The 24,886-nt window shown below is 41.5% G+C and overlaps 1 protein-coding gene and 1 non-coding gene across 3 annotated transcripts; one reads left to right on the forward strand and one right to left on the reverse strand.

Moving 5' to 3' along the window:
* The first annotated feature begins 659 nt into the window (after positions 1-659).
* LOC4352101 (O-fucosyltransferase 1) lies at positions 660-7,904 on the forward strand. 2 transcript variants are annotated; one of them, XM_026022213.2, is made up of 9 exons: positions 660-795; positions 928-1,086; positions 4,105-4,186; positions 4,283-4,353; positions 4,482-4,570; positions 5,200-5,323; positions 5,415-5,698; positions 6,135-6,264; positions 6,786-7,904. In XM_026022213.2, the coding sequence occupies exons 2-9, from the start codon at positions 988-990 to the stop codon at positions 7,413-7,415; spliced, it is 1,509 nt and encodes a 502-aa protein (XP_025877998.1). In that variant the 5' UTR covers positions 660-795; positions 928-987; the 3' UTR covers positions 7,416-7,904. The 2 variants fall into 2 exon arrangements, with proteins under 2 accessions (XP_025877998.1, XP_015618503.1); XM_015763017.3 differs by having other exon boundaries at positions 933-1,086.
* Positions 7,905-21,311: 13,407 nt separating this feature from the next.
* On the reverse strand, positions 21,312-21,602 carry LOC4352102 (uncharacterized). The gene is made up of 2 exons (XR_010738416.1): positions 21,566-21,602; positions 21,312-21,490 (listed from the first exon to the last, which is right to left on the reverse strand). It is a non-coding gene; the product is annotated as an uncharacterized protein (transcript).
* Positions 21,603-24,886: the final 3,284 nt, after the last annotated feature.

Genomic DNA, 24,886 nt, shown 5'->3' on the forward strand with positions numbered 1-24,886 from the left:
CAAGTTTGAGGACCTGAACGGTCGATTTGCGAATTTAGGGACCAGGATAACACAACGGTATAAGTTTAGGGACCGGTGATGGACTTTACTCTATCATCAATTTTAACCTGCATCTATGTCGGAAACGGCGAGTCGGCGCGCGACAAGCACATGCTCTGTATAGTCATGAATTTGTACTAGTATGTATCATTATATTCTGATACATGTAGTTAGTAATCTATATAACATTTATTTTGCCCACAGGTATGTTTTTGTTTCTCTTCCATTTACCATTAAAATATGGATTGACATTTTTTTTTCCTTCTATGCACTTTTAATTGCCTGTTCTGCTAATTTTTTTGACCACTAATAATTTGCACCATTGATTTTAGTACGTTGTAGTTTGATACTACAACATAGCATTAAGCACGATATTACTTTATGGCTGCTTTGCCATTAGAACCAGCAAAATGGTAGTAAGCACGATATAGTATTTAAAACGTCCATTACACGTGCACGATTACTAGTGAACAGCAAATCCCTTGAAACAAAGCCCCAAAACCCAATCTATCCTCAATTGATTTACGAGAAAATCACGAGAAAAAACTAAACCACCAAATTCGTTGCAAGGCTTTTCCTGCACTGTAGATACACGGCCTAGCAGCATCGCTGTCAGAGTCAGATCTAAACCCCCATAAAATCCCTGCTCCCCGCCGACAAACCCCTCATCCTGCCTCGCGAATCCCACCCGATCGCCGTCGCCGCCGCCGCCGCCGCCGTCGTCGTGCGTCGTCACCGCCAGCCTCCAATGCGCAGGTACGAGGAACCTCTCGCACACACTGGCCCGCGGCCCGCCCTATCGCCCCTCTTTTCCACCATTTCCTCCGGGGAGTTGGTTTGAAAAGCTGTGTCTGATGGGTGGGGGTCGATTCGTGGCCTGTGGTGTAGCGCAGGGGAGGGGAGGCCTGGCTCCGGCGCGGCGGAGGCGCGGGGAAGTCGCCGCCGCGGATGTGCGTCGCGGTGGCGGTGCTCGTCGCCGGAACCGTCTGGCTCTGCGCGTCATCGGCGGGCTTCATGGGAGGCCCCTACGGCGGCTACAGGGTTCAGGTGCGTAGGTGGGAGATCTTCTTCGGTACTCATTTTGGGGTTGTGTTGTGTGCTCCGTTGTGGCAATGCTGATGCTGTGGTGATTGGTTGGTGTTAAACTGTTAATTGTGACAAATTTGACGGGACGAACAGTTACTGTTTATAAACCTATATATGGGGAACTGCGATGTTGGTGTTGCCAATTGAAATTGGATCGAATGGCTTAGATTTAGTTGTTCAGGAATAGTCGCATACCACAATTTGGTAACAACATATGCTTGAATTGCTTGCAGGTGGTAAGATCTATTCCTATATTAGGTTTTGATCACTTCTTTATATTCGGAACTTTCGGGCATGCTAATTATTATATTGGTTGATAGCCTTTCAGATGATAACACATCTTAGTTCTTTACAATGAGATGAATTACATAACTTATTCTCTATTATTATTCATAACACTCATTGATTCTTATCAGTAGATGCTCTCTGCCTATGTCTGTTAACTCATTAAACTCCAAAATGCCATTCATGCACCATTCACTCGTCATTATTCCCTGAGTGAAAGCTTATCTAGTCATATCTCCTATTACTGTTAGTTGTTTGCTAGAAATGCATGAATTGTAATTTTGCAACTATGATAATGCACAGTGCACTAACATGCAGTGCAACACCATTCATCATCTTGGACTTGGAGAAATAAGAATAAGTCATAATTGTGAAAGAATGGGCATCTAACAATGGCAAATGGCATGCTTGTTTACTAAGATGATCTGGTGCTAACCGAAAAACATATACTGAAGGCTTCATTGTTTATGTGAAAATGACAAGTAGCTGTAAGCTTGAAACTTCTCGTTTGGCTGTCAGCATCTGGTCTATAGAGTGGAAAGGTTCAGGTAATAATGGTGGATGAAGTCGACAATATAATATTTGTTTATGAGACAACAACCAGGAGGAAAGGTCTGTGCGATATATCATAGCAGAATTTCCAATGTTGCTGAAACTCGTGTAAAGACATTTAGTGTACTGGGGAAGGGGTGTCCATTCAAGTCAAATTCAACATGTTTCAATCCTTCCAAAATTCCAAAATAAATCATGAGTTCAGTATAGATAAATTTATATAAATATGCAAAAATTCAATGTTAGATTCATCCTATATGTTGAGATCGAACAAAGAAGCTGTACTGCTAGCAGATGATGAGATGACGAACAATCCCAATTGATTGGTTGTCTTTTTGGTTTCTCGATATCTGGATGAATTTACGTTGAATGTTTTCAGGTTTGTGTAACTCTACTGCACTCATGAATTCTCTTCGAATGTTTGAATCATTGAAGCATGATCAATCTTATTGGGGACACCGACTGCATTCTAACTAAAATACTTGGCTAACTGTGAGTAAAATTTGCTACTAGTTTTAGAGAAGATGATGGGAGTAGAATTATGGATTCGATGCTGCTGTGGATGATAAAACATTTATTAGTTTGGTTTGGTTGGAAATAATTTTTAGACCGAGCTATCTTATAAATCATTGAGACCATTCTTGGTTCATGCACTCAGAGTTATTGCCATATCATTGTTTTTATGTTTTTGAAAATTTTTTGAATTTTTCAAAAGATTAAGTTGCACAAAATAGTACACGAACATGTTAGGTAGATGCAATTTGGTGTAGCATTTTACAAAATGCCTGAACTGGTGCAACAAAGAGGTAGATGTGGTATCATTGATCTATTCTGTTTTTGTGATACTGACTTCTTATTGGAATTTTTTGTATTGTTTATTAGTACTTTATTTACATTTGTAAGTTCTCACGATGAGCATGGTTACAGAAAGCACTATATGTTAGATGAGTAGAAAGGCTTGAGCCTAGTGGCTTGGGGCACCTAGACAGTTCCTAGGACCAAGTTGACTAGTGCCCTTCAACCAATTAACCTATGACATAAAAGAAAGACATCACAGCATTGATATAAAAACACTAGAGCCATCAAGGCAGCGCAACCACCTAATGAACCATCAAATGCCAAATGACGGCAGGTACTTGGTGCATTATGCCATATTTAGAACACTTATGATGCCAAACTCACCATTGAAATGTATCATGGGGCATATCGAACAACACAAAGAAAACATAATAGAATTTTATTTCTACTGAAAGCAGATATAGTAACCCAGTCCATCCTTTCCACGGTGGATCACATCGCAAGTCTCGCTCAGCTGGCATCCCAGTCAGAGCCGAAGAGCTATGATTAACCAATGTGGACTGGTATGGATGTACCCTTGCATTGTTGGTAACTTGGTATCCTAGCAAGCACTGCAGTGCTCTAATTAGCTCACATGGATTTATTTGGCCTTGGTTTTCACACACTGCGCAGGTTGTACTGGTGCTAGCTTTTGATAAGTTGCATTGAATTGCATCCACCTTTGCAAGGTCGTGCACCACAAGCGTAATTTACTATTTCATATCAAGGCACTGTTTGATCAGTACTTAAGTAGTAGTGAACTATTTTTGCCCTCTATTTTTTTAACCTGTCCTTAGGATCAGCCTCCATGCTTACTCCGTCAGTTAAGAAAAATCAGACTAACTTGGTTTAAATTTAATTGGTTATTTCAAAGGAAGGAGATCTGGATGGACCAGTACAATTTGAAAGTAAATTGACCCAAGAATGATGCCCTTATCTACCTCAGTGCTAAACTAAGTTACCTTTTGCATGCTGTGGGGTGCAGTATGCTTCCTTTAAAATTGCATCAATGCAATGGAAAGTACATGAGAAATACATTGAGAGTTAAACAGATCAAATTCTATGTCCTAACATGCAGTAAGTTGAATTGACTATTAACTATTATATGAGGGATGGTTACTATTCTTTCTTTTAAAATGTTTGAAATTCCTTCTTTTTCCTACTATTTTTTAGTTTTAATTTTGGTTGTTCTCAATGAAGATTTACTATCAGATCTTCTTACAAACTTATGTCTCTAATCATAAGTAGATGTGCACATGTGTTTGTTGACAGATTGATCAAACTAACCTTTTCATATAATTCAAGGATGTTGATGTGAATAAGTTGTGGACGACTGCTGGTTCAAATGGTTGGAGAGCATCTTCTGCACCACGGTCATATTGGCCTCGTATGTTTGTTCATGCAATATTTGTATATATTATTGTGCACACTAATCGAATTATGTCAAAGTGGATGATCTGCTGTGTAATGTCTCAATTTATAGCCCCTCCAGCTGAGACTAATGGATACTTGCGTGTTCGGTGCAATGGCGGATTGAATCAACAAAGAAGTGCTGTATGTTTGAGATGACTCTTTTCAGTTCTATGTAATTGGTGGCACGCAATGTCATCGAAGTTCTATGTTATTTGTAGGCAGCAATGTGCTCTTGCAGGACTGATAAATGTATTTTATTTTTCTTGTAGATATGTAATGCTGTTGTTGCAGCTCGTATAATGAATGCTACATTAGTTCTACCAGAGCTTGATACAAATTCTTTCTGGCGGGATAAAAGGTATCTTGTTGTCTGAAATGGTTATTAACTCATTATACATGTGGTTTATACTTGATTTATGGTTTCCTTTTGTTGAGTGCATATTGCATTTCACTCTATCACTTCATTATTCTGGACTATGTCTCCTTTCCTTGGCTGATGAGATCTTTAATCTATTCAAATATGATTCCAAAGTTCTTTAGATTTGATCGTAGTTTATAACTGTGCCTGTTACACGATGAACATTACCCTTCAGTAATGAGCAAGTATTCCCTGTTGCATCGCATTTTCTAGGCGCATCTCGGTCTTCTAGCCCACATCTTTTTCATGTGCTTATATGTGTTAAATGCTCAGATTCAGTGAAATATTTCATGTGGATCATCATGGGGACTATTTATTAATTCAGAATAAAATATTACAGTTATCTTCTACTCCCTCCGTCCCAGAATATAGCAACCTAGGATGGGATGAGACCCATCCTAGGACTATATCTGGACATGCCTAGGATGGGTCTCATCCCATCCTAGGTTGCTATATCCTAGGACGGAGGTAGTAAAAGGCAATAATTTTTTTTTGTTATGCTGTTTGTGTTAATAATTAAGCATGTTTGTAGTATTTATTTTACTTTTGGCACTTATATATATGTCCAGTGGTTTTCCAGGTATCTATGATGTTCCCCATTTTCTGAAGACTTTAAAACATGATGTTCATATTGTTACAAGCCTGCCCGGGATTATGTCAAAAGGGAAGACTAAGAAGCTCAAAGCTCATAAGGTTTGATGCAATTCTATTGTATTTAATTATATTTTAGATCATTTTTCCTCATTAACTTATGGTGTCACAACTTTTTCAATTTTTTTTTCAGATTGTGCCACCTAGAGATGCTCCGCTAAGTTGGTATACAACATTGGCTTTGGAAGAAATGAAGAAGTATGGGGCTATATATTTAACTCCTTTCTCACACCGCTTAGCAGAAGATATTGATGATCCAGAGCTCCAGAGGTTGAGATGCCGAGTGAATTACCACGCACTACGATTTAAGCCACATATCATGAAAATTAGCAATGAGATAGTGAACAAGCTACGGTCTGAAGGCCACTTCATGTCAATTCATCTTCGATTTGAGATGGACATGCTTGCTTTTGCTGGGTATGGAATATTTGCATGAACTTTTTGTACATCACATCATTGATTTAATTTTCATTACTTGCTCGGTTCTTATGACTTAACACAGTAACTTACCTTTTCAATCTTGAGTTTAGGACTGTTTAATTTGTTGAATGTATAAAATGATTGCAACACATTCGCAAATATTCCTGTGCTGATATCTCATTTTAGGATCAGAAAAAATATTATGTTTTCTATGTCAAGCCTTACTTATAATTTTTGGAATATTTTGTTCATTATTTTAATAAAAAGTACTATAGTTAATTTTTAAATGAACCTGGTACCCAGTGACCTATCCTTTTCTCCTCTATTGCTGATAACCTGTGCAGCCAGTTTAATATGTTATAGTTGATCAATTGTCCTTTCTATTTGGTAATGTACATATGATACGTGTATTAATCTCTAAATGGAATTGCAGATGCATTGATATATTTACCCCAGAAGAACAGAAAATTCTGATCGAATACCGTGAAAAAAATTTTGCAAAGAAAATCCTTGTTTACAAGGATAGAAGAATCATAGGGAAGTGCCCCTTGACTCCAGAAGAGGTGAGAAATTAATTTTGCTCCTAGTTTTATTATATTGAATGATCTATTGAACTTAATTCAATGATAGGACACCATGGCATTCAGTAGAGTTAGGATTTTGGATTTGCAAGTCAATTCTCCTGTAAATGAATCATTGGAACTAAATTCGGTTGATGTGAAGGTCTAGATGGTTCCTAACTGCAAACCTGTGGGCCTGAAGTTGGAAGTTTGTATTGGTTCTTTGGCAGTGAACTGAGAGGGATATTTAGATAAACAGTTGATGCTTCTTTCATTTTCTTTCTTTCGTGAGAAAAAAAATACAATGAAAGGAAATACTAGCAGGACATAAAATGCTTTTTGCCTGACAATTCTGTTTTATGCGTACATTGTGTGAACTGGCAAGAAAATACTAGCAGGATATAAAATGCTCCAAACATTTTAACAGACCGTTAACATGAACTATTTGGTAGTCGCTGATGAATACATGGAGTGTTGCAATTAGATGATGGATACAATTTGATCTATTTGTTGTTGTTATGCAGGTGGGCCTTATCCTTCGTGCCATTGGTTTTGACAATTCAACCCGTATTTATCTTGCATCTGGTGAGATATTTGGTGGTGATCGATTCATGAGTCCATTTAGAGCAATGTTTCCTCGCCTAGATAACCACAGTTCAGTTGGACCTGAAAAGCTGGAAGAAAATACTCGAGGCTTGGCTGGATCAGCAGTAGATTATATGGTCTGTCTCCTGTCGGATATCTTCATGCCCACGTACGATGGTCCAAGCAACTTTGCAAACAACCTCATGGGCCACCGCCTCTACTATGGCTTCCAGACAACAATTACACCAAACAGGAAGGCCCTTGCTCCAATATTCATGGACAGGGAGGAAGGCCATGTAACCGGTTTTGAGGATCGAGTCAGGCAAGTAATGTTCAACACACACTTTGGCGGTCCACACAAGCGCATTCATCCAGAGTCTTTCTATACAAACTCATGGCCTGAGTGCTTCTGCCATATGAACCCAATGAATCCATCTGACAAGTGCCCCTCGGATGATCCACATGACGTTCTAGGTGGTCAGTTGCAGAATGAAGAAATTGAAGATGTAGATTTGAAGACCACTGACAAGATTGAGTCTATTACCCAAATTGAAGAGACTATGATTTAAGTGAGACCCAGCCATTATAACTTCATGACTGAAACGTGGCATTGTTGGGCTGTTGCCATTGTTGGGTCAAGGGGTAAACTGAAATATGACTATCAAGGAGGAACTGTTGATCAGGGAAGACGGCATGGTGGCTTTAGGCAGGTTATTCCGGTGAATCGGTGATGGCATACTGATGATTGATTGGCTGCAAGTACTACGTTAGTACGTATAAGCAAGATGTTGTCAGCTGGTATTCGTCATTGTGGGCGTCTATTGATGTAGGACGCAGCTAAAGAGGGCGATAGACGATCGCCAACCGCGCGAGAACGCCGTCAGACCTCTGAACGATCAGTTTTTCATGATGGTTTTTTTTATTGTATATGGGTACTTCAAGGTTGTCGTAATGTCAACCAGAGTTTAAACGATATGCGATAAAATATACATTATTTTGTAAATACTGAAACTACTATATTATATAGTTAACCTACTTATGTATGAATACCATATGCATATTGACCGTGTGGTGTAACTAGGGTTTAGGGGAAACGGATGGGCTAGATGGCTGGTACATGGACTTCTTATTGGACCTTAGCCATTGAGGTGAAGTGTTGGAAATAATTTCAGGGCAGGTTCCGGTAACCTGCCGGTCACTTTCTATCCTTGCCCTCTACCCCCGGCAATTGTCAGGGCCCCGGCCCGTCCGCCTAGCGGGTGAGGAATTAGCCCCACCATCAGCCCCGTAGGGGTGGGTTACCTGTGTGGTCCTCGCCCCAATTGCCACTCCTACTTATATGGAAGAGGGTGAACAAGATTTTGGTGAAAAACCGTACTCGATTTGTTTGGCATTTTAATTATGGAAAAAGTCCACGAACCCCTTCCCCAAAAGATATTGGATAGAAGCTAGTCTAGCATCATGAACTTTAAAACCGGATATTCAACCTCTAAACTTTACAATACCATTTATATTACCTTCTTAGGTGGTTTTGTGTAGCTTAAAAGAGCAGTTTTAAAGTTATTGACTGTATGGCGTAACTAGGAAAATGGTTCTATATTCCTGGGAGGATGTACTCCTGCTTACGCCTCCACCATCCTATCACAGCTAGTCGAGATTGAGTCTGCTAGCGGATCCATATACCAACCTGTTTTGATTTTTGTTCCAAAAAAATTCCTCGTAATATCTGTATCCCGCACAGATCGGAACCCTTCATTTGAATGCTCGCATAAATATCTTGTTCTGACGTAGTGCTAAACCGAAATGCAAATCAACAGATCGGTTGTCAGGTGAGCGCGATATACGGGCAATTTGGAGGCGACGGCGGCTCGGGCCACGGTGGTGAGTAGCGGACCAAGACAACGGAAATCCATCGGCAAGTCTGTGCAGCGGTGGCATTGAGGTGCGGTTCAGATTGATGTTATTTTTAACAATACCATTTTTTAAGTAAAGTTATCAAAAAATGCCTATATTTAGTTTGTTACCAAACTTTGGTAAATATATAAAAATTCCTGCTAAAATTTTAGTAATATTGCCAACTTATTAAAATATTACCAAAATTTTCGTGATATTGTCAAATTGCCAAAATTTTGGTAAGGTTTATTTTGGCTACAATCTGAACAGCCCCTGAATCTGGTAGCATCGAATCCATCGTCAAGCCCATACAGTTCGTCCACCAACCGGAGGTGTGATTCCATTGACAACAGCAGCTTTTGCACCATTGGCATTGAATCCACTACTACAAAATACCGAAAGTGGTAAAACCTACACCTATAGTGTATTTCCCACCCATGCGTCGGCCCACGCCCCCGTTAGCCTGCCAAAATGCCAAGAATCTGTGTCTTTATCTTCTAATAGGTGCCGGTTTTTGAACCTTTTACTATTGTTAGAGATAGATGCCGGTTTTAATTTAAATCTGACATCTTTTAGTACCCATCCCATCGGAGTATTTGGCGCGGGGTCCATCCTAGAATCGGCATCTTTGTGGGCAAAAGAAATAGATGCCGATTCACAGTCAAAAACTACGCCTTTAATCTGGCGAGCCAAGTCGAACCGGTGGGCTCAGCCCACTGCACCACCTAGCATTTTCCTTTCCTCTTCCTTCTCGTTTTCCTCACCACCCACCGCACCTTCTCGTTTTCCTCTCTCTTCTTCTTTCTTCTCTCCTTCATTCTCTCTTCCTCTCCACTTCTTCCTTCTCTTCTCCTTCAACATCCACCACGGCGACGGCATGGCGGGGCCCTCCCCTCCGCCAGATCCAATGAGAGGGGAGGTGGTGGTCTGGCGGTGGCACGACGGCATCCTCCCCTCTGCCAGATTTGGCGGGAGGGGAGACGACGACCCGGCGGTGGCCCGTGGCGGGAGACGGCGTGCGGCGATGGGATGGAGGCGGCCCGCGCCGGATCTTGCAGCATGGCGGCACTTGCCCCTCGGCTCCGGGGATCCGGAGGTGGGGCTGCGCGGTTGGAGGTGCGGCGCGGCGAAGACAGTCGGCGTGGAGGTGGGGCTGCCGACTGTAGGTGCGACGGCGTCCGTGGCCGGCGGATCCATCTCTTCCCCTCTCCCCCCCTCTTTGTGATTTGTTCTTATTCATGTGAGATGCGTTCTTGTTCATGTGGAAGTTCATTTGTTGCTATGAGAATTGGTGTGAGATCTGTTGAGTCGATGTGAGTTGATGTGAGATTTATTCATCATGTGTTGTTCTTGTTCATCTGTTGATGTGCGTTGATGTGGGATTTGTTCATCATTTGTTGTTCTTGTTCATGTGGGTTTATGTGGGAGTTCATCGGCCCAAGTATCGGCTCGAGTCAGCTTCCTTTTTTTTTGGCTTGTCGATTCCACATTGGTGCCGGCGCACCTCCATGGTGCTGGTTGAGAAAACCGGCATCCTAAGAGGGTCCCCAATTGGCACTGATGATCTTTTCTGTGGTAGTGGTGGCATCAAATCCATCTCAAGCCCTCGTCCATCTGTCGGACGCATGATTCCATTGACATGAGCGGCTTTTACACCATTTGATATTCCCAGGTGATTGATTCTAGCTGGTATGTCCATCACTTCATCCCTCTCTTGTTTTCTATTTCTTCTAGATTGATCAAGGATTATCTCTTTCCCTTTCTTGCAGATCGATTGAGGTATAAGCCATCATGCAGGTCGATCGCCAGAGATGTCATGATCCATCGACATCGACGACAGCGATTAGATCGGTGTCCACTGTCCATGGTGCGGGCACGCGGCCCATCCGCAAAGCCAGAGGGGACTATGCGACCAATCCATTGGCTCGCTGAAATCATATGGCAACGGCCAAAAGCGGCGCTGGAGAGACATCACAACACCTTTTACAGTGGCGCTGAAATCATATGAAACGTTGATGGACTTGGCTGGCAAGAGGCTAACACCCTCTCTTCCCGCAATGCTTCCTCAAAGCCCTCCCCTCTGTAATTTCAGATCACTGTCCCCTCCTTTTATCAACTCTACCCTCTCATCCATTCAAAGGTCGGTTTCGGTTTGAGAGTTTTTGGTGCAAATTGGATGGGTTCACCGAGGTCGTTCAGAATGCTTGGTCGGCACCTTGTGCCATCCAGGACCCAATCTCTAGGCTGGATTTCAAGCTGAGAGCAACCGGTCGGGCTCTCCAAAGTTGGAGCGACAAGAAGGTCGGGAATGTTAAACTTCAGTTAGAAATGGCTCGGGAGCTCATTGGTAAATTTGACCGCATGGAGGAATCTCGCCGTCTCTCAGCGCAGGAGCGCTTCCTTCATCGCGCACTCAAAAAGAAATATCTTGCACTCGCTTCTTTGGAGCGAACCATGGCAAGGCAGCGGTCGCGTATCTTGTGGCTGCAGGAAGGAGATGCCAATACAAGATTTTTCCATCAGCATGCAGCCTACCGTCGTAGGAGGAATTTTGTGCAGCAGATTGAGCATAACTCGCAGATCGCCACGGCGCCGGATGAGAAGGCAGTCCTTGCTCAATCCTATTTTACTGATGTTCTTGGCTTAGTCGGTCAGCGTGCATTCACTTTGGAACTGGACTTTTTAGAGCCAAGGGGACAACTCTTATCTGAGTTGGAGGAGCCGTTCACCGTGGATGAAGTGTGGAGAGCAATCGTTGACAGCCCTCGGGACAAGGCTCCGGGGCCGGACGGTTTCTCGGGGCAATTCTATCACTGCTTTTGGGGTATCATCCAGGAGGATGTGCTAGCAGCACTAAACCAGTTGCATCGCATGGATGGATCCAGCCTCCATAAGGTGAACAAGGCATTCATCTCTCTCCTGCCCAAGCGTCCGGATGCCAAGAATCTTAAAGACTTCTGGCCTATCAGTTTGGTGCACAGTTTTGTGAAACTCTTCACCAAAATTCTCTCCCGCTGCCTTGCGCCAAAGCTAGATTCGTTGGTCGCCAAGAATCAGAGCACTTTTGTGAAGAAGCGTTGCATTCATGACAACTTCATGCTTGTCAGGCAATCGGCTAAACGCCTCCACGATCGCAAGGTTCCTTCGGTCTTGCTCAAACTTGATATAGCCAAAGCATTCGACACCATCTCTTGGCCGTTTATCTTGGAGGTGCTAGAGCACAAAGGCTTCGGACATCGATGGCGTTCTTGGATTGCAATGCTTTTCCGTACTGCTTCCTCGCGTGTGCTAATCAATGGGGAGCCCGGCGGCCCAATTGTGCACAGGAGAGGTGTTCGCCAAGGTGACCCTATTTCCCCAATGATCTTCATCATCGCGATGGATATGCTGAGCCCCAGTGAAGAATTGTTGAGACCGTTAGGGATTCCATTTCAGATTTCCCTATATGCTGACGACGTGGTCGCCTTCATCCGGCCGGCTTTATGGGAGATTCGGGCGGCAACAGAAATCTTAGCCATCTTTGGTGAAGCTTCGGGCCTTCGAACCAACTTCGCAAAGTGCTCGGCGTTGCCCATCCAATGCAATGAAGCTGATCACACTTTGCTTCGGGATGAGCTGCCGTGTCAGGTCGCTTCTTTCCCATGCACTTACCTTGGCCTGCCACTATCAATCTTTCGGTTGAAGAAGGAAGACCTGCAGCTATTGGTTGATAGGATAGCTCGTCGGCTGCCTTCATGGATTGCCGACTTAATGACTCCCATCGGGAGGGCAACCATGGTTAATGCAGTGCTAAGTTCAATCCCAATTTATCTTCTCATGGCCATCAACGTGCCGAAGTGGGTGATCAAGGGGATCGACAAAATCCACCGTGGGTTCCTCTGGGCTGGCAAGGCAGTCGCAAATGGTGGTGTTTGTCGGGTCGCTTGGCCTCGAGTTTGTGCCCCTAAAGAATTTGGTGGACTGGGAATTCCTGATTTGGAAAGGATGGGTATTGCTCTGCGGTCGCGCTGGCTTTGGCAGCAAAGAAATTCGCCGGACAAGCCTTGGCATGGGCTCAATATCCCGGTCTCGCAGAAGGAGCGCAATCTGGTCACGATCTCCATGATTTGTTTGGTGGGTGATGGGACTTCGGTTTTATTTTGGGAGGATAACTGGCTTGAAGGTTCTTCAATCCGCTCTCTGGCACCGGCTGTTTATGCGGCTGTCCCGTCTCGGCTTAGAAATCGCCGTACCGTAGCCGAGGCGCTTCATGACAGGAGGTGGGTTCGGGACATCGCTGCCGCTCTAGGCATCCAAGCAATCCTGGAGTATCTCAAACTCTGGGAGATTCTTAGGGCAATCCAACTGACAGCCGTGCCTGACTCTCTGATTTGGAGATGGGAATCCTCAGGGGAGTATTCTTCTTGGTCAGCTTATCGTGCCCTGCTCTCGGGAAGAATCCATTTCGAGTACAAGCCGATTTGGAAATCTTGGGCGCCTCCGCGTTGTTGCTACTTCCTTTGGTTGGTCGCCCTGAACAGGTGCTGGACGGCGGACTGTCTCCGGAGCCATGGTCTTTCTCACCCTGCATGTTGTGTTCTTTGTGATCAAAGCGATGAGACTATTGATCACCTTTTGGTTGCATGTCCGGAATCTCGGCAGCTGTGGTGGATCGCTCTCAGAGCAATTGGGCATTCGGAATGCCTGCCGATCAATGAACCCTCCTTTCACATTTGGCTCTGTGACAGCAGAAAGAAGGTGATCAAGGCACATCGTCGAGGGTTTGACACCATTGCAACCTTAGTAGCATGGACAATTTGGAAAGAGAGAAACATTAGAGTTTTCAATCAAATCAACAGATCTTGGGTGGACATTGCTCGGGCTATGGCAGGAGAGGCTGATCTTTGGAGATTGGCTAGGGCAGCCATTCCTAGTGTAGTGATCCATTTGGATAGGGAGGGGTCGCCAAACGGTTTGGGAGATTAGGCCTTCATAGTATTGTTTCTCTCCTGTATCCCATCCCCATCTTATTTTCCTTTTTGTTGCGCCCGCCTTGTACATAAAACTTTATTTCTTCTTAATAAATGATGCGCTCCTTGCATATTAAAAAAAAAAGTCCATCAACATTTCATCTTCTGCGTGTCAAAAGAGAAAAAAAGGTTTCATCTTCCTGCGCATGCCACGTTGTTTGGGTGTTTGACTGCCGTCAGTGCGATGTGCAAACCTCAAGGACAACGTCTCTAAGCAGCTGGCCGTCTGCCTTGTCGACCTCATTGGACTGGACGACTAGTATTAGTGATACTTGATTAGTGAATTGCATGCATGCTCCACTAAATGTTTCTATCCAATTACTTTCTTTTGAGTCAAATTACCATGACCATAATTAATTTAAATGGCCAATTTGAATCAAAGGTAAATTTAGGGCCCTAATTTGCATTTTGTCCCGCGGCACCAAATTTCTGGAGACGGCCCAGCATTCCCTTCACTCTTTGATCTTGTCTTGAAAGAGCAGCGACAACTTTTTACTTGATTGCAGCCTCCCCTTTTTTGATAGACTTTTTTTTGTCTAGGAGATGTTTGATTGTATTTCCTCGGTCCAACTTCCATTATATTGCAGGTGGTTTACTCTCTTTTTTGTTGTAGTTTGGTGTAATTAGAATATTTTTATTCCCCACAAAAAAATAGAATATTTTTATGAAAATGTACAATTTTGGCACCATTCTCATGATTAGTTCAAATGCAGCCAACTAATTTGGATCTTACAATTTAAAATCATATTGTCCGACTTCCAGTTTGCTGAATTGCTGACATATCAATCAATAGATAGAAGGTGAACCAGTACACTTCACTCAATTTTAACAGATTCTGGATGCTGCATGCTGTGAGCTTTAACAAAACTAGGAACGTAGCCCGTGCATTCGCACGGGCATGCATCGTAGACTATGTTTGAGAACTTATAATTATGAAATATTAATCTGAACTTATAAAAGATCATTTTATTTATTTGGATTATTTGAGCACATTTAGAAAAAAAACATTAAGCAATTGGACTATTTTCTCTAATTAAAGGAACTCGATGTTTTATGCAGTGGCTCAGACTATTCATATTTATATTTCAGTTAGTTATTTTTTTACGAAGTGTACGTTTAATTTAGCTATACATGTTTCAAAACATAGCATGGTGCGACTCTATGTTGTTGAGTTATTTCTTTTTCTTTTGGCAAAATAAATATGAAAATTTTATTCTGGTACTATATATTTAATTTAGCTATGCATGTTTGTAGAATTTTTCATAATGACATAATATTTATTGTCAAAATTTTAAGGTATTTAGTTGTGGTGCAAAGTGCATGGGTGGACTGTGCCCAAATGCTATAATTTTTATACAGCAAAATATATGCATATATAAATATTACATTGTTAGTTTAATTATAAATAGAGAATAATTAGATAGAAATCAGACATGTATAGCTTATAAAAAAATTGTAGTTGTTTCAACATTGATTGTTTCTCGTCTAGGTCAGTAGCTGCAAAAATAAGAAATGGGAGGGCAGTGTTCTCTACATGTGAGATGGAGGAGGAGGTGGAAGGATTTTAGTGAAAACCGATGAGAGATGTCTCTTTTTTCTCAGCATTTCTTTTATTGTTTTTATAACTGGTAAGACATGACACGTGTTGTCTTATGTTTTTTTTTTCCTAAAAATAGATGACATGTGAACTTATGGTTCTTTCAAAAATAGATCTAATTGATGAAAATAATGAAATCCATCGAGTTAAGTTGGATCGTTTTCTATTTTTTGAGACATGATACATGGTTCATTGCAAGTGCAATATGGGACGTTTAATCAAATTTTATCAAGTAGACTGATTTAATATAACATAATGCATATAGTCAACCTTTTCGAAATGTCTCATTTCTATTTGGTTTCCATGCAAAACATAGGTGCCAATGTTCAAATGATGTATTTAAGTTTATAATAAAAATATGGATAACATGGAACTTGAATTATTTATTTAGTTATAAATAAAACAACAATTGAAACTAACTAAAAATAAGATACAACTTTTAAAATTATAATCATTAATCTTTCTAATTATTGTTTTTTCACATAATGTTGTCCATTGAAAAAAAGAGAGGATGTGAAGGGAGAGAAGCAGAGATAATGTACGTATGCAGACGTCACCTGAACACATACATGACGTGTGAAGGGGTGGGAAGTGGGTCTTTTCCATTTTTATATTGTTAAGATAGCAGTAGAAAATAATAGGTACACCATGTTTAAGTTAAAATAATCGATGGTTAGGTGTATTATGTAATTTCTTTTGAATTTCTAGGATTTATTGTACACTACTGGAGAAACCATCTTTGGTCGGTCTTCCAAAACCACAATAGTCCTAGTTCGAATAGAAACCGGGACTAAAGATTATTTTTAGTCCCGGTTAAAAACTTTTTGATCTTTAGTCCCAGTTGATGTTACCAATCGGGACTAAAGATCATTTCTAATCCTGGTTCGAAGAAGTTATTGGGTCGAGTTAGGCCCCAATTATCTTAGATCTTTAGTTCGGTTCTTTATACCAACCGGGACCAAAAATCCTCTCGAGCGCACGTCGAGTCCTCTCTTATCGATAAGACCGATAAAAACCATTTGCACTTCCTCTCTCATTAAAAACCATCTCCACTCTCTGGCCTCCTCGATCCCATCTCAATCTCAGGCGTTCTCCTTCTCGATCGGCCTCCTCTATCTGATCCCCCTCTCCTCTCCCCTTCCTCCCACTTCCCCACTCCTCCCCCTCCCTGCCTCCTCCTCCTACCACGGCCTCTCTGGGTCAGCAGCGGCCGGTCGAGGTCGGCGGCGGCGGCGGCCGGCTGGCCGGGCTGGGGAGGCGCGCACGGCGGCCTTCGGAATTGATTTTCTTTTTTTGAGGATTTGTGATGATTGTTTTTGAGAATTTGTTATGCGATTAAATGTGGGAAAAAAACCAATTACACAGTTTGCGTGTAAATTGCGAGATAAATCTTTTAAGTCTAATTGTGCTATTTTTTTTGACAATGTGGTACTATAGTAAACATTTGCTAATGATGGATTAATTAGGATTAATAAATTTGTCTCGCAGTTTTCTGGCGGAATCTATAATTTGTTTTGTTATTAGACAACGCTTAATACTTCAAATGTGTGTCCGTATATCCAATGCGATACTCCAAAACAAAATTTTTTGGGAACTAAACCAGGCCTTACTAGATTTCTTTGTGGAGGTTCAGTATTCTTTTATCTTTATTAATTTATAATCGGATGAATTCATATTGTTTTAATTTACTTAATACTATCGTTCTAATTTATTTGTGATGGTTTTTCAAAATTTGTGATGTAATTTTTTTTGGAATTTATGATGAATTTGATCTGTGATTTGGAGATGATTTGGGGATTTCTCTGTCAGGTGATGTAATGATTAGTGAAATCCATATGAAAAAAAAAACAATTAAAAAAAACTGCCAACCGCTGGTTCTGGCTCTAGCATTTTTAGTCTCGGTTAGTAACACCAACCGGGACTAAAAATTGATCTTTTTTGTTCCGGTTATTTCACCAGAGACTAAAGATTCATACTCCCGGTTGCAAAACTGGGAGTATAGGGGGTTACAAACCGAGAGGAAAGACCATTTCTTCACTAGTGGTAGTGTCACATGGTGGCTTAGGTGTGTTCGTAGGAGTCCCGCGTGGTGGTTTGAGAGTATTTTGTGGGAATTTTAGTTGACTTTTAGCATATAATAGATAGATATGGCATGCAAGTTGTCGAAATGTGCCTAATATATATCTATATGTTTCTTTAGGAAATATATTTCTACAAGTAAAATTATACTGGTGTAAACTACATTTTTCTGATATTGTAGAACTATTTTAGTTACATGCCAGTGAAGTTATTATATAGCATGAAGCAATATAATAATGGTCACATTCGTTTCATAATTTTTACAAGCTAAATTATAGTTAAGAGGTGTATTAAATTCTAATTTGTGATTTTAGTCATAATAATGACACAATAGAACATGTAATTTCATCCGATAGCAAAAAAAAAAAACTTCCTTAAAAGAGAAACAGAGAGGAGTTATGTACATGCGTATGCAGGGGAAGAAGGGATGCCTCTTTGTAAGAAATAGAAAAATCAACCTAATCCAAGTATCCAACGGCTTGGAGTGATGGGCCTGTTAATATTAATTTTTGTGAAATCAAAGGCTAGGTTTTTTTTCTCAGATTTTTTCTAATTTATTGGAGCGCCACGTGGCATTATAGGAGCATTTATATAAGCATCATGTGACAGCTTAGAAGCATTTATAAAATTTTTCACGGACTTTTACTATATAATAGATAGATTGGATATCATCGATATAATTTAGCGAAACATATTTGTAGAATTATTTAAGGTGACATATAATATGCCAACTGGAGATGAGGGGAGAGAGAGAGTACGTACGTACAGAAGGCCAGGAGGGGAACTTACAGGTGGTGGGGACCGGTGTGGAGAGGAGGATTTTATTTATTTTATTTAATCTAATGGTTAAAAATGTTGGACCCACCAATTTAAAGGAAAATCAACGGTTAGATTTTTAGATTGCCACTTGGCGTCTTAGGAGTGTTTGTAGGAGAACACGTGACGGCTTAGTAGCGTTTGTAGGCAGAATTATTTAAGGTGACATATGATATGCCAACTGGAGATGAGGGGAGAGAGGGAGTACGTACGTACGTACAGAAGGCCAAGAGGGAAACGTACAGGTGGTGGGGACCGGTGGAGAGAGGAGGATTTTATTTATTTTATTTGATCTAATGGTTAAAAATGTTGGAGCAACCAATTTAAAGGAAAATCAATAGTTAGATTTTTAGACTGCCACTTGGCGTCTTAGGAGCGTTTGTAGGAGAACACGTGGCGGCTTAGTAGCGTTTGTAGGAAGTTTAATGGACTTTTAGTATATAATAGATAGATATGTCTGTGAGCGCGCGCACAACCTTGTGCTTATTTCCTCTCAAAATTTCATGCACCAAATATTGTTTCTCAACGTGTACTGCTTCAGTTATAAGCAAGGTAATGAATAGTCTTCGTAGCGCCCGCAATAGTGGCCGCTTTAGCGGTAGCGGACCTCTACCGCTACCGCTACAAGGTAGCAGACTGCTACAAGGTAGCGGACTACATATCTCGTATTGGAACTTAGTGGCCGCTATAGCGCTTCGCGACCGCTATAATAGGCCGCTATTGGCTTTGTTAGATCGCTATAATGCTTAAACAGTGCGCTTCATGTATGGATAGAATAATTTAGCATTATTTGTCTTCTTTATATATATATATATATATATATATATATATATATATATATATATATATATATATATATATATATATATATATATATATATATATATATATATATATATATATATATATATGCTATTTCATAATTTTTATGTTATGAAATATAGAAGTAATTAAACATGCCGTCTAATTATAAATTTTAAATGAAACTTGTTGTTAATATTGATATACAATTCAAATTTATGGTTATTTTTTTTAATTCTGCTATTGGAACTTAGCATTCGCAATAGTGCCCGCTATCAGCAATCTGCTACCCAGACACTAATCCGCTACAAACCCGCTATACGCTATTTATTAGCTTGGTTATAAGTGATTATATTGTTAGCCGTTGTTTACAGGTGAGAAGACATGTAAAAGTGAAGAGATTGCCTGATGTATCATAATCAGGCATATATATATTCATATACATACATACATATATATACATATATATACATACATACATATATATATATATACATACATCCATATATATATATATATATATACATACATACACACACACACACACACACACATATATATATATATATATATATATATATATATATATATATATATATATATATATATATATATATATATATATATATATATATATATTAAATTTGTTTGGTGCTCCATGGTGCCCGGGCACCATTGTTGAAATTGAGTATATACCCAATTCAAATGAGCATGAAACTTTTTTAATTATTTAGGTATTAATATTAACTACTTTACTAACTAGTTGAAAGCAAGTTTGAACTGAATTTGAACTTGTTTTTGTTAGATTTTGATTCTAGGTATATAGCATCCATACATATAATTAGTTAGGTATGTAATCATGGATTGTGAAATAAAGTTAAATTTGAGTTGTTTTGTTGATAGGTATAGGTATGAATCGAATTCTTATAACTAGGTATATACTCACAATTTGAAAATTTTGAAAAATTTGAGTGATTTTGTGCATTTGAAACCATGGTGCCCGGACACCATAGTGCCCCATATGAGTGTGCTCTATATATATATATATATATATATATATATATATATATATATATATATATATATATATATATATATATATATATATATATATGGCAGCGCTAAACTACGTACGTAATAACTAATATGCTCACCTCACAACCTAACCCCCCCCCCCACGCCTTTCTCTCTCCTACCCCCACCTTCTATTCCCGTACTTTTTTTCTGGTTCCCACTAACCCACATCTTTCCTGTGCAACTTCTCTTGGTAACTTCTCCAGGTAAATAAATTACTCTTACTGAGTAAATGAGTTGCTAATAAAAAAGACTTAGCTTTGGTAGCCGGATTTCTTATTAGCCCAATGGTAAAAAAATTACTGAGGTTGTTAACCCACGGGTAAAATAATTACTGACAAGGAGACTGGAAATCCACATTTCGATATATGGTAGTATCTATTAGTGACAATTTTTTTACTTGCCGGTGTATCAGAAGTTGGTCAACGGTAGTAATATTTTTACTCCAGGTACATTTATAATTTTAATCTCTTCAGTAATATCTTTACGAATAGTATTAAGATCACCAAAAACATGGTGATATCAGGACAATTGTATTTTGGTTCTATCACATGACCAGTAAAGAAAATTACACACGGGAGACAATATATAGACATTCATCTTGAACACTAGTATTACATGACTGTGAATGCCAGACGGTGGCATCAACGAAGTAGAAATGGGTTCTTTCCAAAAAAATTACAGTGCAGAGGACATCAGCCGCCAAGATTCTTCAAATCTCCTGCCACCGGAGCCAGTCGTTATTTGCGGCGCGCTCATCCCAAGTCGACATCTCTGCATCACCCCTGCCCTTCATGTTGGCCGCCGGCGACGAGCGTTGACGATGGCCGTGTCGAGGATGACGATCAGTTGATATTCGGAACAATTTCTTAATATCAGCCGCCGGGCCATGGTCACAGTATGATCCACAAAACCTTAGAACTTTCATGCAGTCCTGGTGAGAAAGATTTGAGAAAATTCAGAACTCCGTCAACTAAAAATGCACCAACATTTTTTCAGACAACGAGAAGCCGACGGGGAGTGCATCTGCACCAGCTCGCCCAACGCTCAGCAGATGAGCAACGGAACACAAATCAAATCGCCCAAACACACATGCCTAACAAGAGAAATCTCAGAACAGATCTAAATCCCAGTAAGAAAAAGTTCACCTAACTCAAATCGCCCCAACAAACGTGCTCCACCTGAGACTGCATCACAACCACTATACAGCCGGCAAGCAACCAGATCAAATTGAGAAGAAAAAAATCAAGCACCTTCTCTACTTCATACACCAACCGCTTCAGGGCAGGGCGTTGACCTCCATCAACGGCAGCTTCCGGAAATTTGGTCCAACTCTTCAAAGCGAGGGAACAGTGGGGGCGGCCGCCGGCATGACCTGCACGGCGAGGAAGCGGTCAGGGCAGCGGCTGTCGTCGGCAAGGAGCAGTCGGGGCGCTGGATGCATCCCCACCCATCCCGTCGCCGGTTCATGGGTGGCGCCCATCCTCCCTCTAGCTGGAGAGGGGATCCTCTGTGACATCGCCACTGCCGGCCGAGTAGTTGACGAAGCAGAGGCAGAGCGAAGGACGACGCCGACGCTACTAGATCCGGCACCCACGCGCCTCGGCATCACCGGATCCACCGCCCGAACCTCCTCGTCTCCGAGCCGTCGCTGGATCCGCCTTGCCGCCACTCCTCCTCATCCCTGAACTGCCGCTGCCGCTGCCGAAGCCGCACGCCGATACGGGCACGACTCGACGGCGGCGGCGGCGGCGCGGGGGGAGGGGAACGGCAGATCCGTAAAAAGTGGAGAGAAAGGGGAAAGTGGGTGAGTGGGTGGACGGTTTATATTAGGCAAAATTGGTTATATAGCATCGAAAGTTTACGTTTTTGGTTTATAGCACCGAAAGTTACCGGTTCACTTTAATAGCACCCAAAGTTCACCATGTTCCCATTTTTAACACTTCCGTCAATTCTCGATCGTTTTCCGTCCGTCTTGATCCAGCCACACACACGATATGACGTTTCTACCCCTCACAAGTACAAGTATAATGCATGTCAATGAGGGGTAGAAATGTCATATCTTGTGTGTGGCTGGATCAATAACCATTAAGACGGACGGAAAAATTGACGGAAGTGCTAAAAATGGGAATATGGTGAACTTTGGATGCTATTAAAGTGAACCGGTAACTTTCGGTGCTATAAAACCAAAAACGTGAACTTTCGATGCTATATAACCAATTTTGCCATATTATGGGAGAGGTAATATAGGCAGCAGATAGATTCCATGGTAAACAATTTACTCTGTAGATACGAGAGGGGGATGGGGCGCAGGTAGGCTTTGGGGGGGGGGGGGGGGTGGGGGTAGGGGTTGGGGCGGTGAGGGGGAGTATTTTAGTTATTACGCACCCTAGATCTACTACATGTATGTATGTATATATATAACTAAAAAATATATATATATATATATATATATATATGTATATATATATATAGGAAAATGGTTATATACAAGGATTACTCTTTTGTACACCCAGATGTATATATACTTCCTCTTTCTAGTGGATAATCCATTAGCATCAAATTCAACCGGTTGAATTTTTTTTTAAATTACTTCATATGTTGCTTGCATGCACGGCACGTGACACACTTGATTTTGGTAAACATTTGAACTGCGAGTGCATGCATGCAGTTAGATTCAAATTTCATAAGTACGTACGTACAGCAGTTACTTTCAACTTGCAACATATATATGTACTCTATTGAAAAACCAGTATATACGATAAAAGGCAGTTTATGCCTATGATAAAAAGCAGTATATACCGTGTATTAAAAAAGTAGTACATACTGTTTAGGATAACAGGCAGTATATACTGTTTTTGTTAACGTGCAGTATATGTACCATTCACTAGTACAGATCTTTCCATCTGTGACGGCCCATAACAAGACTGGAATTTGCGGGCCGTCACAACGAAGTAATCTCAATCGGGCCGAAGTTTCGCTCAATTGAGATATGGTCGCACAACCATGGTATATCGGCATAAAACTAAAGCCCGTCAAGGATGACACTTATCTGTGACGGGCTATAGTTGAGGCCCGATTGAGATGAGGGTTCCATATCTCAATCGGGCCCTAAAAGAAGCCCGTCACATATGAGGGTCATCTGTGACGAGCTTTAGTTTTATGTCGATATACCATGCCGATATACTTTGTCGGATGAAGAAGTGACCAAAATAAAAGTTGTAGATCCTGATGAGAGGATCAACTTTGTTTCTGACAATATTTCCATTTGAAATCATTTAGTATCTACAAATGCTATTTAGATTTGTCATATTGTCAAAATCAATTTCAAGCTATTGGAAACAAAGTTATATAGACAAATGACGAAAATAAAAGTTGTAGATCTTGATGAGAGGATCAACTTTGTTTTTGACCATATTTCCATTTGAAATCATTTAGTATTTACAAATGCTGTTTAGATTTGTCATATTGTCAAAATCAATTTCAAGCTGTTGGAAACAAAGTTATATAGACAAATGACCAAAATAAAAGTTGTAGATCTTGATGAGAGGATCAACTTTGTTTTTGACCATATTTCCATTTGAAATCATTTAGTATTTACAAATGCTGTTTAGATTTGACATATTGTCAAAATCAATTTCAAGCTGTTGGAAACAAAGTTATATAGACAAATGACCAAAATAAAAGTTGTAGATCTTGATAACCTATACAATTTTGTTGTTGACCATATTTCCATTTGAAATCATTTACTATCCAAAATGTATTATGACTAATAAAATAAATTATTATACAACAGCTATATATTTTGTACTCACAAATATAAAGACTTATCTGGAAAAATGGAAAAATAGTCATCGGTGACGGGCCTTAGTTCAAGCCCGATAGAGATTAATCTATCTCTATCGGGCATTATCTTAGGGCCCGTCATATATGACTCATCCGTGACGGGCCTGAATGTCATCTCAATCGGGCATTAGTATGGAGCCCGTCACCCGATGAGTCGTCTGTGACGGGCCCTACAGTAAAGCCCGATTGAGATGACTCATCACTCTACTATATCTAGGGTTTCTCAGATCGTATCGAAAATTTTTCTAAGTCCCACTACAGTTTCCCGCCTCCTTAGAACCCTAGCGCCGCCACCAACTCCTACTTCGCCGCCGTCGTCCTCTATCGCCGCCACCGCCACCGAGACCGCCACTGCCGCCACCGAGCCCGCCGCCGCCGCCACCGAGCCCACCGCCTCCACCGAGCCCGGCGCCGCCTCCACCGACAGGTGACGCCCTCCACCGAGCCAGGCGCCGCTGCCACCGAGCCCGCCGCCACCGCCGTCGTCCTCCCTCGAGCCTCTACACTGACCGGACCGGTCTCGGCCTTCCTCGTCGTCGCCGCCCGCGTCCTCACCAACGCACGTCGCCGACCCCCATCGAGCCCGACGCCGCCCGCCCGGCACCGACCTACCCGACCGGCATCTCCACCGACCGGCGCCGCCCTCCACTGAGCCCGGCACCGCCGCCGCAAGCTCCTCCTTTGCCGAGCCCGCCGCCGCCACCACTGAGCCTGCTGCCTCCACCGAGCCCAACGCCGCCTCCACCGACCGGCGACGCCCTCCACCGAGCCCGGCGCCGCCGCCACCGAGCCCCACCGACCGTCCTCAGGTGAGTCCTCCATCGCGCCGCCCTATGCTAACTGTGAATGACATGTCATTGAAATGTGGATGTGGATGATATGTGATTGAACTGTGAGTGAGACATGTCGATGTTGGGATGAAATG

This window comes from Oryza sativa, chromosome 12 (assembly GCF_034140825.1).
Source record: "Oryza sativa Japonica Group chromosome 12, ASM3414082v1".
Lineage (NCBI taxonomy): Eukaryota > Viridiplantae > Streptophyta > Magnoliopsida > Poales > Poaceae > Oryza > Oryza sativa.